Source organism: Magnolia sinica, chromosome 7 (genome assembly GCF_029962835.1).
Source record: "Magnolia sinica isolate HGM2019 chromosome 7, MsV1, whole genome shotgun sequence".
Taxonomy (NCBI): Eukaryota; Viridiplantae; Streptophyta; class Magnoliopsida; order Magnoliales; family Magnoliaceae; genus Magnolia; species Magnolia sinica.
In genome coordinates this window covers 47,874,338-47,893,738 of record NC_080579.1, presented here as the reverse complement: position 1 = coordinate 47,893,738, position 19,401 = coordinate 47,874,338, and the positions used below count along the sequence as shown (strand labels likewise).

Genomic DNA, 19,401 nt, shown 5'->3' with positions numbered 1-19,401 from the left:
CACTGCAAAAGGCAGTGGAGGATTGAACGTCTACCATTGAAACCCTTTTTGGGATCACAGAACTTTTGGATCAATATGAAATTTGTTTTTCCTCTTCATTCAGGTCCTTTTGACCTTTTGAACAGATTGGATGGAAAATAAACGTTACAATGGGCCTACGAATTTTTTAACTGTGAAAATCATCTTCTCGCTGCTATTTTTGGTGTGGTCCAGACGATCTTTGGATACGATTCATTTTTTGGCTAATGCTCTAAAATGATATTTAAAAATAGATGAACGGTGTAGATATAATAAATACATCGTTGTGGAGCCCATGTAACTTTGATCTCAGGACTGTCAGTGCTCGTCTTAGCGTGACATGTACCTATTACAGCAGCTAAGCTGTGTAGTACACCTGCGGAAAAAAAAAAAAAAAAAAAAAAGGAGAGGGAAACTGAAAAGAAAAAAGAGGGAAAGAAGAGAAGAAAAAAGAGGGAAAGAGGGAAAGAACAAAGAGAGAGAGAGAGAGAGAGGAAGAAGAAGAAGAAAAAGAGCCGCAGCCGCAGCTGTTCGAGAAGAGGAAGAAGAAGAAGAAGAAGAAGAAGAAAGAGAAGAAGAAGAAGAAGAAAAGAAACGAAAAAGGTAAGTTTTTTTATTTCTTTTTTTCTTCTTTTTTTTTTCAAGGCCCGTAACAGCCGTTACGGGTCCGTAACGGCCGTTATGGCCCGTAACGGCCATTTCGACCCCGTATCGCGTAACGGTGTCAGCCGTTACCATTACGTATCGGCCGATACGGCCGTATCGTAACGGATATGGGACACCCTGCTCCTCCCCGGTTTAAGAGTAGCCAAAGCAATGTGAGCCAGAACATTGAAAATCTACAGTTATACCCAGCCGGTGGTAAACCAAATCACTACAGAATTCAAGACAAAAGAGAGAATGATTGCCTATCTGCAGAAAGTTTGGGACTTGTTCGAAGAATTCAATAAGTACGAGGTCATACTGGTTCCCAGGTTAGAAAATTCTGAAGCTGACGCTCTAGCTAAACTGGCTTCGGCCATCGACAACAACCTCGCCAAGACCGTACCAATGGAATTCTTGCCTGAGCCGAGCATCAATCGGCTTAACCAGAAAGAAGCTCTCCCGATAGATCGACTGCAGAGTTGGTGTAACATCCTGGATTTTTACCAACCTGGAGTTAGACATTCTTAGGTAATGGGTCGATCATAACACCTTATTGACTCCTCAGAACTCAATCCTAAAGCCTCAAATCCCCTTTCAACCTATTTCCTTCAAAATCTCACCTTTCACCACCTTATTCTTCAAATTTTTCTAAGTACTTTCATATTAGACATTAATCCTAAAGTTTAAATGATGAAGAATAATACTTAAACTAAAATTTACTATAAATAGTGAATACATAAATAAAATGGGTTTTTGATCATTAACGTTTTGGAATCTCATGAAATAAATACGTTATTTGGATAGAGCAGCTTCTCCTATCCCAAATTCATATATGGCACGTCGCGTAACTCATTCCGGATTGAAAGATATGCCCGTTTCAAAAATCCGCGTGGCAAGACCACCACCAGGTGGGTGCGATGCCATCGCGGTCGGGTCCAGTGGACCGCGATGCCATCGCGCTGACCGCAAGGCATCGCCGGTGCACCCTCGCTGCAGTTTCTATAGTTTTCGACCGACTTCAAAAATTCATATCTCCCTCGTAATAACTCCAATTTAGGTGATTCAAAAGTCAGATTGAAGCTTGATTAAGTCTAGTTTCATATAAAAATAAGTGAAAATATAATAAAAATTTTAATATAGTTAAATCTAGGTTTATGTAGCAGCTGTTCAAAAATTATTAGTTTCGACAGCTGCTACTTCTAGAATTTTTAGAATTTTTCTACAATAGGAAATCTAATAAAATTTGGTAGAGATGAAGTAGACTTAACGATGAACTATTAGAAAATTAATTAAAATAATATACTAACTAAAAGTGCCAAAAAGGGGCATAGAACTACCTTAGGGCCTTATTCTGTAGTAATTAGGGCGGAATTTAATTAAGTACTAAACTAAACGATCGATGAATTTGGCTTGAACCACTTTCCATACAAACTACAAGACCCAAAACAATTAAAATCACTAACTCAACATTACTTAAAAACCTAGGAGCAACCTCAAAACTCAGTTGCTCTCGGGAGCACATTGAAACTCCGTATCGGACCTAAACCGCGCGTCGAAAGTCCGATTACCGCAAAACTATAAGGTTATGACCGCCATACTAGGCTTGATAGCCATCACGGGAATCAAATCCAAATAGTATCCAGAAACTCACAACTTGAGCCTGGAGCGGAGTGTGTGAGAAACGCGAATATCTTTAGAAAATGAACTCAAACTTAAGTGAATTGGGCTGTTCGCTTACAGGCCAAATTTAAGGTTTCAGACCGTCAGATTTTGACCCAACTACACCCTTGGATCAGGGAAATTTCCCTGCACATACTGGTATACTTGTGGCCCCGATCGAGTGACGATGACCATTGAACTAATACTGGTCTTCCACGGTCGATCTACTAATCCGATTTGACCGAAATCGTAACCTGGCTTAGATCCATCATCAAGGAACTTGCTCCGAGCCATACGCGAGCAATAGACCTCCAGATGAGCTCCGTTGGCCCAAAACAGCCGCCTTTTGGCTATAACCTAAGTATACCATGGCCCTGGGGCCATTGACATCAATTTTGAGCCTATATAAGACCCTTAAACCACCCCTTCTCTCCCTCATACGAATTTCCTAAAAACCCTAGGCGAGAGAGAGAGAGAGAGGGGGGGGGGGGAAGTGAAAGGAAGGAAGAAGGATTCTTGGAGATAGTTGCTGGGATCTTTTCCCACAACTCCTCACACCGATTCACCTCTCTACCACGTTACTCGACCTGTTTCGATTCCAATTTGGGTAAGAAATCCTAACCCTAATTTCGTTTTAGGAATCCGAATAGAGGAATCGTCGAAGTAGCTAACCTCTTTCGTGATTTAGGTAGCCGTTGTTCTGTAAACAGAAGTGTAAGTTTCGAACCGAGTTCGTAACGAGCAAACCGACGAAAGGTGCAGACTATGTTTTGGTTATGGTTTTCAAGGCTTTCAATGTTAGCAATGATTTATGTTTGACTTGATTGCTGCCATATGATATTAGTTACGACGTTTTGTTTGATAAACTATACATGTATGAAATATGTGAATACAAAATGCATTCTAGGTGTTTGTTGAAATGTTTGAATGAAATTGAACTTATGATTTATGCTGGCCACGCCTATTAACCTAGAATACATGTTCGTTGTAAGTGTGACAACTCCCTTCTGAAAGGATTTGTCATAATATATGTTATAACTAGATTAGTTCATGTATATAGTATTATGTAGCCTAAGTGTTTAATAAATTGTTTGAATGAATGTGAAATCTTGATTTGTACTTGTCATGACTATTAATCTAGGATTCATGTTTGTTGTATGTATGACGATCCCCTTGTGAAAGGATTTGCCATAATATATGCTGTAACTAATTTAGTCTATATATAAAGTAATGTGTAGTCTAAGTGTTTGATAAAATGTCTGAATGAGAAATTGCATGATGAAATGTATTTAGTAAGGGTGTTGAGATAGGATTCTCAACTACCTTATCAGTATTTATAGTTTCCTTCATGTAATCTAAATTGCTACTACGTGATTTATGGATGAAATACATATGTATAATAACATGTGCACTATGTGTTTGTTAACATGCTCAAATGAGATTTATATTTGAATTGTTTGTTAAATGCTGATATGACTATCACATGTGAATACCTATTGTATTTGAGTATGATTGGGACTAATACGTAGTCCAGGCAATCGGTAACGGTTCCCGATTGAGTGGTTGAACTAGTCTCGCCATATTGAATAAGTTCGATGAATCCGAGTCGTACGGTGATTGTCGACAGTAGTTAGGCCACGTGGAGTGCTCATGCGCTCCATGTCAATTAATTCAGTGTGCGCTCGTATCAATCGAACTTGTCAAATAACCCAATTGGCCTATTGTGTGTTTACCATGTATGGACGCTACTGCTTGAATCTAAGGTACCATTTACCAATGTAAAAGCCTGTTTCAACCATGGTACCACGATCCGCTAAGACTCATAAGCCGAGCATGGTGGTAAGGGACACTGTGGTCGAGCTGTCGGCCTACGCTGGGGTGATGAGCCTCCCTGTAGTGACCAGTGAGCAACCCAAACTCGTAAGCCGAATACAATGGTATGGGACACTGTATTCGAGCTATCGGCCTACACCGACGCAGCCTGGCTGCGGTCCCAGCGTGGGTTGGGGCGTACCGTCTGATCCGGACCCCCTTCGAAAATAGCACTCTAATTGGTAGGGCGTTGGTGGAGTGACCTCGAGTATAATCAATTGAATTTGCCTATCCATTGCTTTCATTAGGGGTGATGCCCTATAAATTGCCTATCGTATACGATTAACTAAGATTTACGACCCTAGATGGATCATCGTTTGGGTAAATGATATAAAGGGAGGTACCTTAGCTTCCCGAATCTGCTGTATGAATAAGCCTAATCAAGAACTCGGCTAACACGACCATGCACCGCATTGCATGTGCCTTTAGCGTGGAAGAGCACAGTGGGAGTAGCATGTGCGACCGTGAGATGGTGTCGCTAAGGGAGTGTAGGCGAGGGCATGCATCATTACAGCATATCATTCATGCATTAACAAGAGTACTTAGGACATGAGTGTTGTACTGCTTGATTGAATTGATAACATGTTAACTTTTGCTTTATAGTTCCACTGAATTAGCTACTCATTCCCACCTGGGATGGTGTTTTAAAACACCGCCCAGACTCTGGTTTAGATGCAGGCACTGAGGAAGTCTATGTTATGGAGCAGGACATGGATGAGGAGTTCTCCTACTTTCAATTATCAAGCGGGTCGACGTAGACCTCGTGCTGATACGCAGGGAACACTGGGATTTTCGGCTTAGTGGAATACTTTACATTTCCCCTTTTTGTATATTTTGAAACAATACTTGTATATATTCAGCCTAGTTACATACTCATACTCTGGAGTTGGTAAAACACCCACATATTTAAATATATATGTTCTAGTCATCCGCTTGCTTAATTCAATTATATCCAGAGTATGATATGCTGTTTTAGTATAATCCCACTCATGTTTAATGCACTTATATAGACAACATTTAAACATTATTATCTATGTTGCATAAGTGATGCGTTAGAACTCGAGAGTTGAGCTTTGCTCGACCCCCGATTTTCGGGGCGTTACACTTGGATGGACCCAATCATGCCCTATCTACAACCAGGCAAGCTACCCGAGGATAAGCTAGAAGCTCGGAAGATCAAGTATCAATCCGCTCGGTACACGGTACTGGGAGATGTCTTATATAAAAAAGGGTTCTCATTACCTTATATGAGGCGCTTACGGCCTGATGAAGCTGAATGCATATTAAAGGAGGTTCACGAAGGCAGCTATGGAAACCATTCAGGTGGAAGGGCCCTAGCACATAAGCTAATATGACAAGGATACTATTGGCCCACAATACATGAAGATTCGAAGTAGTTCACGAAGAAGTGCGACAAGTGCCAACGCTTTCCAATAGTGCCACAACAGCCACCCAAGCGAATGACCCCAATGTGCAGCCCTTGACCCTTTGCACGGTGGGGGGTCGAGAAAAGAGAATGGGAGAAGGGAGAGAGTGAAAGGAAGAGATACTACAAAAGATAGGCATACTAGAAATTTTAAGCTCTGGTTGCTATGAGTTGATGAGGAGGAGATGCACATGGTGAAGAAAAGATGAAGACCGGTAAGGAATTAGCTCGGCAAAGCTCGGGCATCATAGATTCGTGTAGGCGCACAATGAGGGGGGACGCCTCTATTTATAAAAGTTCAAGTAGCAGGGCATTTAATGCTGGCAGCATCCATTGAAGCAGAGGAGGCGCCTCAATTAACGTGCTCTTCCACGTGGCGTCACAAGGTTTGCCGGAGCAAAGCCATAATGGCTCAAGCAACAGGTGTCCGATTGTGAATCGCTCTAAAGCCAAATAGCGCTCACTACTTAATGGGCGTCCCCTTGTACTACGCAATCACCATCATATCCTTTTATTCCCATGACAAGTGTTGTCTCTTTCGATTCCTATCCTCATCATTAGACGACAAATTTGAAAAAGAAAAGGACCGGGCTACCTACTATTCGAAATTCAGTTTCCCGCACTTACAGATCAGTTCAGGCTCTTACTTCCCAAGCTCACACATGTCGAGCTTGGAAGTAGGGGGGCAACTATTATAGGGAAAATTGAACTGACCTGTTATATAAAACAATCGACTATAGAAGGGGAATCTTGAAGCGACAATGACTAAAACTTACCTGGACGAACACCTCAGGATATCAATGCATCGATTGTGAGATGAACCAACCTCGAAGGGCCAACACCAAGCTGAGAACCAAAGGCAGAGCTCAAGCACATGACCCACTTGCCGAGCTAACCTGATCAAGGTTGGCGTATGAGGTGGGATCTCCGGATAGAATCCTGTCCCGTGCCAAGAGAGGAAAGATCATGCAAGCCAAGGTTATCTCGGCGATATCTCTAGAGGCGGATCCCCATTCAAATACGGATTCCTCAACATATATAGTGTATCCTTCCAAGATACAAGGATCGGGCATATCTCAACAAAATATGCTATCTCAGAAGGTACTCATGCATCCTATAAATACACCCACTACAATTAAAAAGGGTAAGCACAAGAAACCCCAACTAAAGTTTCGTTTTCATTTTTAAGTCCCTTTACCTTAAGCTTTGGACAGTCCCTAGCCATAATTGGTGCCCCCGTTGTCTTTTATATACTCTTGGTGCAAGTATTCGCACACCATTAGCGTGGTCCTACCCATCCAGATTCAAGCAACAACATTTATATTTGTGTTAAGATTAGGAATTAGGAACAACTTTTAATTTATTAAGTTTCTTTATATTGAGAATCTTATTTGAGAGCGCCTTTTTGTAAAAGGTCTTTTCTGAGACTATAAAAGAGAAAGGGGAGTGTGTGGAGCTCTAATGCCATTATTTTGAGAGAAAAATAAAAAATAAAAAATCGTGTTTTCTTTTCTTCATGTGATTTGAAGAATACTCCATGTGATTTGGAGCTTGGGTGTGGTGTGATTCCATTCCCCATTCAACAAAGGTGTGAGGCTTCTATCTATTATTTTCCTTTTCTCTTCGTTTCTATCAAAAAAAGATATTTTCCCAAAAACTTCATCTCTCTTCTTCCCTTCCTATCCAAAACCATCTAAATCATCTTTTTCTTCAACTTTTTATCATCCAACTTCATTCCCAACCGAAATTAACCATTGAGGACCCTAAAACCCTAGCCAACGACCCACACGTGTGACCGTCCGACCACGTGTGAGCCCCTAGGCTAGCATATGAACAACTCCTCAATCCCTTGATTTCCCCTTGCTTCCCCCATCAAAACCCTTTGATTTCTCATTCCTAACTCTACCTATAAACCCTAACCCTAATCCTAGATTCTCTAATTCCCTAATTTCTCCAAATTCCCAAACCCTAAATCTCTAATTTCCTTAACTGACCCAAAATCCCTAACTTCCCTTCATCCAAAACCTTAATTCTCCTCTACCAATACCAAGGTGTCCCGTATCGGTATCGGTTGGCGTAACGGTGACCTCCAAAACCGATACGGATACGGGGGCATAACGGTGATACGGGGGCGTAACGGCCCGTAACGGCGCAAAATATTTTTTTTTACTAAAAAAATATGAACAAATATGGATTAAATCCGGAATATTCTAAGCATTCCAAATATGCATTCATTTACAAATTGGAACATATTTATGGTGGTGTAACGGTCCACTCTTTGGTGAGAAGTTGTATCGGACTGTCTAATGAATTTATGAACCAGATAACCTGAATTTGATTACAAAATTCATATATTTAATTTTCTAACTATCTACTATCAATGATAGATATCTTAGAATGAATGTAATATGAAAATATCTTACATTTAGGTGTTTGCAATTATTTTTTAGGACCAAAATTCATGCGTAAATAGAAAAAAAAATATATAAAAAAATATAAAATGGCACCCCAAATATGTAAAATGCACATTAACATGTTCTACTATGATTAACACATCATATGACATCATTAAAACAACAAAAGAATCATTAAAAAATGATTTTTCGAATTTTCAAAAAAAGGGCCGAAATAAATGCGTAAATAGAAAAAAATATTAAAAAAAAATATAAAATGGCACCCCAAATATGTAAAATGCACATTAACATGTTCTACTATGATTAACACATCATATGGCATCATTAAAACAGCAAAAGAATCATTAAAAAATGATTTTTCGAATTTTCAAAAAAAGGGCCGAAATAAATGCGTAATAGAAAAAAAATTAAAAAATATATATAAAATGGCACCCCAAATCTGTAAAATGCATATTAACATGTTCTACTATGATTAACACATCATATGGCATCATTAAAACAGCAAAAGAATCATTAAAAAATGATTTTTCGAATTTTCAAAAAAAGGGCCAAAATGAATGCGTAAATAGAAAAAAATATAAAAAATATATAAAATGGGACCCCAAATCTGTAAAATGCACATTAACATGTTCTACTATGATTAACACATCATATGGCATCATTAAAACAGCAAAAGAATCATTAAAAAATGATTTTTTGAATTTTCAAAAAAAGGGCCAAAATAAATGCGTAAATAGAAAAAAAATATTAAAAACATATAAAATGACACCCCAAATCTGTAAAATGCACATTAACATGTTCTACTATGATTAACACATCAAATGGCATGATTAAAACAGCAAAACAACCATTAAATATTGATTTTTCGAATTTTTAAAAAAGGGGCCAAAATTCATGCGTAAATAGAAAAAAATAAAAAAAAAATTATTAAATGGCACCCCAAATCTGTAAAATGCACATTAACATGTTCTACTATGATTAACACATCATATGACATGATTAAAATAGCAAAACATATTAAAAAAAAGTATAAATACCTATTTTTGATGAATTTCTGAAAAATGGCCCACCGAGCTTTGATTCAAAAAAATCTGTAATATAATGTGTTTTTATCTCAAATACCTATCCAAAGTTGGTCGAAATTAGTAGTAAAAGGAGAGAAACAGTTTGGACGCAATAGGTTTCAAAAAAAACAGCAAAAACAGAGCTTAAAAATGAAAAAAAAAAAAAAAAAAGTTACCATTATGGGCCCGATACGGGCCTGTAACAGCCGTTACACCCCGTAACGGGCCCGTATCGGCCGATACGGGTACAAAATCTCGTAACGGCCGATACGACCCCGAAACGCGTAACGGTTCCCACCGTTACCGTTACGTATCGGCCGTTACGGCCGATACGTAACCGTTTTGGCACACCTTGACCAATACCCAAATCCATCAATCCCCTTAACCAATTCACTCAATTTAACACTAATTTCATCTTTTTACCAAATTTTAAAAAACCTTAATTCCAAAATTCTCAATTCCCATGAACCCTAATTTTCCAAATTTTAGATTTTTCCCTTCCTAACCCTAATCATAGAACCTACAAGTCAGTCCCTTGTGTGTAAAACGTGCCTATGCTAATTTGGAAGTTCTATCCTTCCATCGGGCCTAGTTTTAATTTATTTATGTTATTTTTTAGCATGTGGGCATTTGATTTAGGTTAAATCATATTTTATTCCATATTGTTTACTCTTAATTAATTCGTGGGTTAGCATCTTTTGTTAATTGAATTACTTATTGGACTCTTTCATAATCTCCACGTAGCATGCTAGCATTAAATCATTTGTCCTGCATCAACAGGTCTAGTAAAAAAGGCCTAGCCTAGAAAATTGTCTTGTAAGAAAGACCCAAAATAGTGAAGGGGTTGTTTGTAACAACTAACAAGGATGATTTGGGGCTAGTGAGTGGTGGACCCGCTTGTTGGAATAAGTCAGCAAATCAGCCATGGTAGTGATGACATGGGTGACAATCCAGCTAGGATGAAATGGCAGATCCAACTAGAATGGCACCAACATGAACAATGTATTCGATCAGCGGTTGAAAGAAGCAAACATTCAGATGGAGATGGATTGCCACAGCAAGGGCAAATCTAGATCTACAGTTGTCAAATCAGCTCACTGATTTTTATTTTTTTTTACAATGATTGGATTTTAATTTTTAGCAATGCAGTAACATCTAGTTACAAATCCAAAGCCAACTTATACCACTCGACTCAACTGGATAAGGTACACGGCAAGATCAAACAGATGGCCCAATCATTGATGGAGATTGGTTTAGAAGATTAACTTCGGCTCTGGTTGGTTTCTTCGGGTGGATGTGGTGGGGAAGAGATGACAGTGCCAGTCGAAGGATGGTGATAGATTCAATACTCTCTAGACAGGGAAGATGATATTGTCGCGGCAGATTCGGCAGTTGTCAAAATAGCTGATAGATTGGTTTTTAGATGGACAGAGCAATGTTGATTTATTTATACAACGATTGGATTTTAGCAACAGTAACATCTAGATACAAATCCAAAGACAAATTATACCACTCAACTCCACTGGATAAGGTAGACGGCAAGATCAAATAGATGGGCGATCATTGATGGAGATTGGTGATGGGTGAGAATGGTGAAACAGATTTTATGCCTTTTCCCCTTAACCATAGTCCAGTTGGTTGGAGAACACAGTAAATCAAATTATTGCAATCGAGTAGACTACATCGGGCTGTGAGATTGCAAGAACAGTGACGAGATTGACATAAATGGGTGAGATCAGCAGTGGTGATCAATGGTTGTCATTAGAATCAGCCACCCTAACAACATGTTAATGAATGGAACAAAATCGTGAAAACTCCTATCTATTCCATACGGTTAACTTAGAAGCACTAAAATATGGTTACATATTAACTAGAATTCTAGCAGCTCGTGCTCATGTTGGTGTCAAATGGTAGCAATTCCTACAGTCAGCAGCTAAGGAACGATGCAATAAGTTTCTCCATTGAATGGAACGACTTGAAAAAAAAAAAAAACAAGGAAAATAAGGAATTTGAGCAAGCTGCATGAAACAACGTGAGGAAAGGGGCACAATTAACTGTATACAATTCCAATAACTTCACAGAACCACAGGTCCAACTGAATTTAACATGCCTGGCAAAAGAAATGATTTTCATGTAAAAAATAACTTTAAAGGCAAGAAAATTGACATAATTTAGCATAAATAGTACTAAGGCTGAAATGAATGCTATAAGAAGTTAGTACAAGAGAACCATCACAGCAGAATCTGGCAGAGATGCATCGTAGACATTCCAAGATTGCAAGATATGCTTCATAACCTCATCTACTCCAACTAATAGACAACATCAGCACCACTAACATGGATGCCTTAATCATGTTGGCTGTCGCCTCTCAAAACTTTCAGGATGAAATAAAAGCATACCCGTTTTAGAAAATCTCTTCCATTAGAGTCTGTATAAAATGTCCTGTCCGTGGCCATATTTGCCGTCATCCGTGTAATGACCTCCTTTCCAACGCCATCATCCACGGGAATTGGACCAATCTTCATTTTGGAAATTGGCATCATTAATAAACTCAAAAGCAGAAAGCAAAAGTTGCAGTTATTTCTACTAAGTACCATCTAATAGAATTTTTTGGCCAACCCGAGTTTGTGGACATCACAAACATACTGAATTCAAGTTATCTGATCAGGAAATGTAGGTTTATATTATGTCAAAGAACTTACAGTGAATTCAACTTCAGCATGATCCTTGTCTTTGTAGAGTCTAGTCACCTGAAAATTGTTACAGAGATGAATTCGTGAGGACATGGAATGATAAAAACCACCGACAGGAAGAAGAAAAAACTAATAAAAATATACTTCAAGACCATTATGTAACAACAATTTCATCATGCACGATTCTTTTTCTTTTTCTTTTTAAGTTCATGCAATATTCATTGCACATCACAAAGAACAAGCAGAAGCAGCATTTCTCTTTTACATTTTCTAGCAAGATGGTCTCTATTAATATCCCATGCTTTAACAATGATTGAGAATGGCTTCCCACTGCATTAATCAGTGAGAATTGCTTTACACAAGAAAATTAGCAATTAAGCAGAATTGCTTTACACAAGAACATGTCAAACGTCATCCATAAAGAAGAATGTACAGATTTTGCTACTCTAAAACAATCATCCTTAACGATGAGTTGTAAAGAAACTTATTACAATCAATGAATAAAATGAAAGTAAAATACAAATATTTGAGTACAATCGATGTTTGAATTATCGATATCACTATAAGTTTTACTGGCCGGGGATATGGAAACAATATTGATATCGCTGATAACCGGAAATGTGGGGAAACATTGGGAAAAACATGGGGAAAACGGTGGAATTTTTCAATGAAACTTTAGGAGATGCTAAAATACACATATTTGTATATTTAGGAATTAAAAATTGCAAAAAGAATGTATAAATAATGAGTTTCCATTTAATGGGGGTCTAAAAGCATGTGCTAGCATAAGAAATCAATCCAACCATCCCATCAATCCCATTTATCCATCCAATCATCCATCCAACCATCCAACCTTCTATCCAAACATCCATCGATATTTAAGAATATTGACAATACAACATTTCACAGAGAAATCGCCGACAACTGGAAAGGAAATGAAAGACTGTGGTCTCAATATCGCCCATGTTGCGATAATGATAATATCATCGACAATTTGAACATTGCATACACCCATGTGCCCATAAAAAGAAATTTGAAATGGATTTTTTTTTTTTTTTTTTAATAAACAGATTTTTAGTGATATTGATACATTGGGTGATATTATCGAAATATCACGATACTTTGGTGATACAAGCGACACCCGGAATTTACATGGTTGAAAATATTGGCAATACATTGCCGATAGCTGAATTTTTTTATAATACCAATTTTATTGGTATCGCTACCATTGTTATCGGCATTGCTGAGCTGGGGATACTGATAATATCCGGGATACTCTGAACAATACAGTTGGCTCATAGCTGATATGGATCTCATACCCAACGCATTTTGCTTATCCAACATAGGTGCCCCATGAGATTTGGAAGATCCATTTGAGCATATAATGTAATCGCCTGGATCAAAAGTAAAAAATATCTCCTTACAACGAAAATCTATTTCTCACATTTCTTTTTGGCAAGTTTTCTTTCTACGATTTTTCATACCTCTTCAGCACTTTATTTCCAGAGAATTTCTCTCAGAATTTATTTCATCGAAATGCAAATTTTTCACTTCCAATGTTCATCTTTTTTGGAACTCCAAGTTCTTTTAGTATTCTTTACAAACTCCAAAAGAAATCAATGCTGATCACTTGGTAAATTTTTGGGAATATCCATTGTGCTATCAGACAATCCCAATCATCATATCCGCAACCCAAAAGCCAATAGTTAAAACAAAAATAGACTACCAGTAAGAATAACCATCTGTTGTCTGGAATTGGACAGTTACACTTTGCTTGATGCAATTTGTTCACCGAAATCCATCCATGATGGTCGCACGTTTCTAGCAGTTTTAAAACAATGCACCCTCCAAGTGAGATGCTTGAGAACCATGGGCATAGACAATAAATTGGTAATTCTTTTAAATGATGTGAATCATCAATAGAAGATTTCCATTTTAGTATCCTTTTCTATATCTTATGTAAACTCGATTGACAAGAAGAGAGGAGATATGAGAGAAGAAAGAGATGAAAAGAAGTTGACAGAGGGATTAGGTTTTTGTTCATTCACCTCATCTTTTTATATTAAAATATAAAAGTAATAATGAGAAGTGTATCCTTTAGTAACAAAAGCAAAATGACCATGTCCTAAAAACTAATAATGACACATAAGGGCCTGAAGATAGAGATAGGTGGGTTGTATAATGGTACAACCCGCATCCATTAACAGTTAACACTCCCCCTCAAGTTGGAGCATATATATCATGAATGCTCAACTGGACAAAGAAACGATCAAAATGAGTACAACCTGAAGCTTTAGTGAACATATCTGCCAACTGACCATGGGACTGGATGAATGGAATGCAAATTTCATTGCTAGCCACTTTCTCCTAGATAAAGTGGCAATCTGCTTCAATGTGCTTGGTTCTCTCACGATAGACAGGATTGTTGGGAATGTGAGAGGTTACTTGAACATCTTTAGCCAAGTGAGTTCACACGTCACATGAACCATTGCCTTGTATTCTGCCTCAGCACTTGAGCAAGCTACTACACTCTACTTTTCCTCATTCATTTAACAAGATTACCACCTACAAAGGTATAGTAGCCAGTAGTAGTAAATCACCTGTCAGATGGAGAACACGCCCAGTCTACATTAGAATACTCTTCTACTCGAAGATGGTCATTCCACTTATAGAGGTTGCAACAACTAGGAGCTCCCTTTAAATACCCGAGGATGTGAAGCATAGCGTCCATATGAGAGACACAAGGAACCTACATGACTAACCACTGGATATGTAATATTAAGTCGAGTGATCGTTAAATAGATGAGTTTTCCAACAAGTCGATGATATCTCCCTGGATCATCAAACAATTCTTCTTGATCCACATTGAGTTTCTAATTAGTATCCATGGGAGTTTTGGCAAGCTTCACTCCTAGGAGGCTTATCTCATCCTGTAATCCAGCACATATTTTCATTGTGGCAAATTGATGCCCACTTTAGACTATCAAAGATGGTCCAAGTCCTTGGAATAAAAGTGTTGTGGTAAAAACTTCAACTTATTCATACTAGTACGGTCGCTGCCTGCAATGATGATATCATCCCCATACACAACCAAGACAATGGTACCCACCTCACTCCATCTTACAAAGACAAAGTGGTCAGCCTGCAAAGACAGAGTGGTTAGCCTAGCTACATTTCATCACAACGTCGGACACTACTTTAATTAACTTATCGAACCAAGCTCTTGGGGATTGCTTTAAACCATAAATTGACTTCCTAAGACGACACAACTCATCTGACTCCCCATGAGCATCAAAACTAGGTGGTTGCTCTATATAATCTTCTTCAATAAGATCTCCCTAAAGAAAAGCATTCTTAATATCAAGCTGATACAAAGGCTTATTCATATTTGCCAAATAAAAACAACCACACACACAAAATGAAGCTTTGCCACGAGATGTCTCTAAATTTTTTATTCCTAAAGTTTAAGCATACCCTTTAGCAACCAACAAAGCTTTTAACCGATCAATTGAGCCATCGGAGTTATACTTCACTGTACACACCCAACTGCACGCTCTCCGACAGGTAGTTCACTTGATCTCAATTTGATTTTTATAGAGCTAGCCATCTCTTTTTCTATGGTTCATTTCCACCCAAAACTAATGAGAGCCTCTTAGAAAGAATGAGAAATAGACACACGATAAGGACAGAGAAAATTTTCAAAATGAAGGAGATAAACTAGGAAAGAAAATAAATTGGAAAATAGGATGTTGAGTACAAGAATGTGTACCCTTACGAAGAGCGATGGACACATTACCTTCATTTGACGATATAAGTGATGATTTAGAGGACTAATTATCTTCTGACAGGTAATGAGGATTGATAGAAGGCATGTTTGTATGCACTCCATCTCCACGCTTTAAACGTCTTAAGTAGACTTGCGAAGGTAGGTCTACGTGTTGTACAGCATCTCCCTTACTATGGTAGATGCGTTTGACACAATGGGTAAAGTAGGAGATCTTTCGTCAAATTGCAAAGATTGCACAATGGGTAAAATAGTAGCACTTTCTTCAAATTGCAAAGACTTTCCCCCAAAGAGAAATATGGAGTATGTTCAAAGAACATGACATCAATTGACACATAACATTTGGAGGAGACAAGATTATGCATGGGAATATCCACGAAAAATACACTTGATAGCTTTTGGCTCAAACTTATCCTGGACATGATTAAGATTATGCATGAAACACAACCAAATACTTTAGGAGGAATAGAAAAGGTGGGAATTTGAGAAAACAAAGTAGAAAAAAAGGCAGATTTCCATCTAAGACAGATGACGACATCCAATTTATTAGGTCGCATGCAGTTAAAACCACATCACACCAAACATTTTCAGAACATTCATATTCAAAACAACACCCTTTTAAATTCAAGTAAATAACGATTCTTACATTTTGCTGCACCATTTTGTTATGGCTTGTGAGCACATGAAGTTTGGTGAATAATCCCATGAGATGAGAGATACGAGTTAAAGTCATCAGATAAATATTCTCTAACATTGTCGGAATGGAGAATTACAAACCTAGCATTGAATTGTGTTTGTACTTCTATATGAAATTTCTTAAGGAAAAAATAATAATAATAAATAAATAAATAAACACTTTTGAATGGTCTTTCATCAAGTATAACATTGTCACTCAAGAATAATCATCGATAAAAATAATGAAATACTTGAAGTTAGATAAACTAGTAATATGAACTAGGCCCCAAACATCATAATATACCAAATAAAAAGGTTTTTCATTTCCTTGCTCCACACGAGGCAAAAATGGCGCCTTATGATGCTTGCTTAACTCACAAGGCTCACACTCTAACTCAAACACAAATGACAATGACAGAACGAGACCCTTTAAATTGCTTTGGGAGGGGTAACCAAGCTTGAAATGCCACTAATATGGAGAGATATTTGTTCATAATGCAACTCTAGTTATTCCACTATTGAGGTAATACAGTCTATTTACTTCATGTCCTCAACCAATCATCCTCCCCGTCTTTAGATCTTGAAATTCATAATAGGAAGGAAAAAAATGTGACAGAACCGTTTAAGGATTTGGTTAACTTACTTATTAACATCATACTAAAAAGAAATTTAGGGATTTAAAGCACCAATGGATGATGAAAGTGATAAAGTAGGGCGAGCATTACCCAACCCAAACAAATAGGTTAAAAGTACCATCCGTCATAGAGGAGGTGGAGGTAAACTTGACTAATTGAGAAAATGCACTGTGCTTACTAGATATGAACAAAAGCTCTAGGGTCAATGACCTAGGGTACGGTTTAAGAAGAAACAAGACAAATCATACTTGGCTGAGTAAGAGTAGTTGTGGAGGATGATGCATGATTGGAACGATCTTTTAGAAGCTTGGCATACTCTTCATTAGACAAGGTAACCGTATCACCTACAGTAATGGACTCAGAATGAGCGAAGATGGGTTTGGAGACATATCATCTAAAGAGCGAGCATGATTTTTCTAAGTTGGTTTACGGATAAGATCCCAGCACGTATTAGCAGTGTCGTTATTAAGACCATAATGGGAGCACTGCTAATTACCACGATCATGACCTCGGCTACCACCAAAACATGTACACGGCTTCGAGGTTCCCCAATTATTTCTACCTTCAAAGCAACCTCCCCTAAATCCCAACCCCCAAAATGTCCATCATGACCACTATATCCACCACCACGACTTCCTTCATCTCCTCTATCATATGTAGAAACGAATGCAAAGTCGTCTTATAAAGACAAACTATGTGAATTTATAGTAACTGCATGTTGAACACGGGCAAATGCCGCAACGGTAAATGGGATCTCAATATCTTTAAGAATTTGAACTCACAAAGGCCCAAACTCAGAGTAGGTTGGTGTGGTTTGGAGGAAGAAGAAAGAAGAAATGAAAAGGAGAAGGAAGAATGAGAGAGAAAAGAGTTTTAGGAAACGAGAGCCTCTTGTATGTTAGAGAGCCAAGCCCTAACACACACTTTGTATATCACAAGGAAACACTATTACATACTCCTGAGGAGCACAATGGTACACAACACATCCAAACACTAACTTATGAAGTACATTACACCACACCACCTTTCCTACACTCCCCCTCAAGTTGGAAGATAGATGTTAATCATGCCCAACTTTCCAATAAGACATAGAAGGGCACTGCAAGTGAGAGATTTGGTGACAACATCAGCTAGTTGTTCTACGGAACGAACAAAGGGAGTGTCAATCTCCTTGTTAGCCACCTTCTCCCGAATAAAGTGACAATCAATTTCAATGTGCTTCGTGCGCTCATGAAACATTGGGCTGGTGGCACTATGAATGGCGGCCTGATTGTCATAGTGCAGAGGAATGGGGCTGGAAGGACTATAGCCAAGTTCTTGTAAGAGGGTGAGAAGCCAAACAAGTTCATGGGTGGCATGAGCTATCGCCTTGTACTTAGCTTTGGCAGATGATCACGTAACAACTGATTGTTTCTTGCTCTTCTAGGTGACAAGATTGCCACCTACAAACATACGGTACCCAGAAGTGGATCGTCAATTATGTAAACTACCAACACGGTCAGCATCAGAGTAACCCGAAAGATGAAGATGACCATACTATTGAAAAAGCAAACCTTTCCTAGGGATAACCCCCACGGCATAGGATAAATCCGGTCGGGTAATAGTGAGATAAATAAGCCAACCAACCAACCAATGGTACATCCTGAGATCAAAGATGTTGTGTGCAGCCGCCACATGTTAGGCGCGAAACCAACCTTAGAACGAATCAAACACAGAGATCACAGTGATTTTACATGAAAATCCCCTTGTGTGAAACACCACGGCACCAAGCGACAAAAAATCCACTATTAACCGAAGAATACAAGAGATGGACAACTAACAGATCTGAAAACCCTCGACTCTCAAGACAAATTCCCCTTCTCAAAACCCTAGCTCTCTATAGCACAATGTGAGATTAACCCTAATCTCGCAATAACATGATTTATATAACCCGATTACAGAATTAGAAACAAAAACCACGCACTTACACAGAAGTTGCGTGCACCGTCGATCAAACCTTCAATCGATCAAGTCCGATCGTTGAACCCTGATCGAATCGACTACCTTTGGTCGATCGATCGAAAGTGCCTAAAAGTGTCCAGAGAACAAACTTGGCTTTACCGAATATTCTTGATCGATCGAGCCCTGATGTTCGATCAATCAAACAAGTCCAAGACTTTCCAAAGACCAAACTGATTAATTCGTGATTTTCTCCATTGATCAACTAGACTGTCGATCAATCGAAAATCCAAAATTTTCACCAGATTAAAGGCACCTTGATCAACAATCTCCACCGTGGCTTCAATCTTGCGTCTCTGCTAATCCAAGTTGTTATCCCCATCTCTAATCTTCAACATAGCTTCACCATCACTTCATATGCACACTTTGTCTTCATTCATCCTTCACCAAGCCCAGAAAAGTCAAGAAAAACCTAAACTTCTCTGCAGGAACCACTTCCGTAAGCATATTTGTCGGATTTTCGCTGGGGTGAATCTTCTCAAGAATAACACTCGCTTCCTCTGGCATCTATCGAATAA

General features: G+C 38.4%; 1 protein-coding gene across 15 annotated transcripts in view; it reads right to left on the bottom strand.

The window, feature by feature from the left end:
- Positions 1-19,401, bottom strand: part of LOC131251328 (alpha-mannosidase-like) — a 150,827-nt gene that overhangs the window by 53,038 nt on the left and 78,388 nt on the right. For all 15 annotated transcript variants that reach the window (XM_058252000.1, XM_058252010.1, XM_058252005.1 and 12 more), the window contains 2 exons: positions 11,801-11,848; positions 11,498-11,617 (listed from right to left, as the gene is read on the bottom strand). In XM_058252000.1, coding sequence (XP_058107983.1) covers positions 11,498-11,617; positions 11,801-11,848 — 168 coding nt within the window. The remainder of the gene's footprint in view (positions 1-11,497; positions 11,618-11,800; positions 11,849-19,401) is intronic.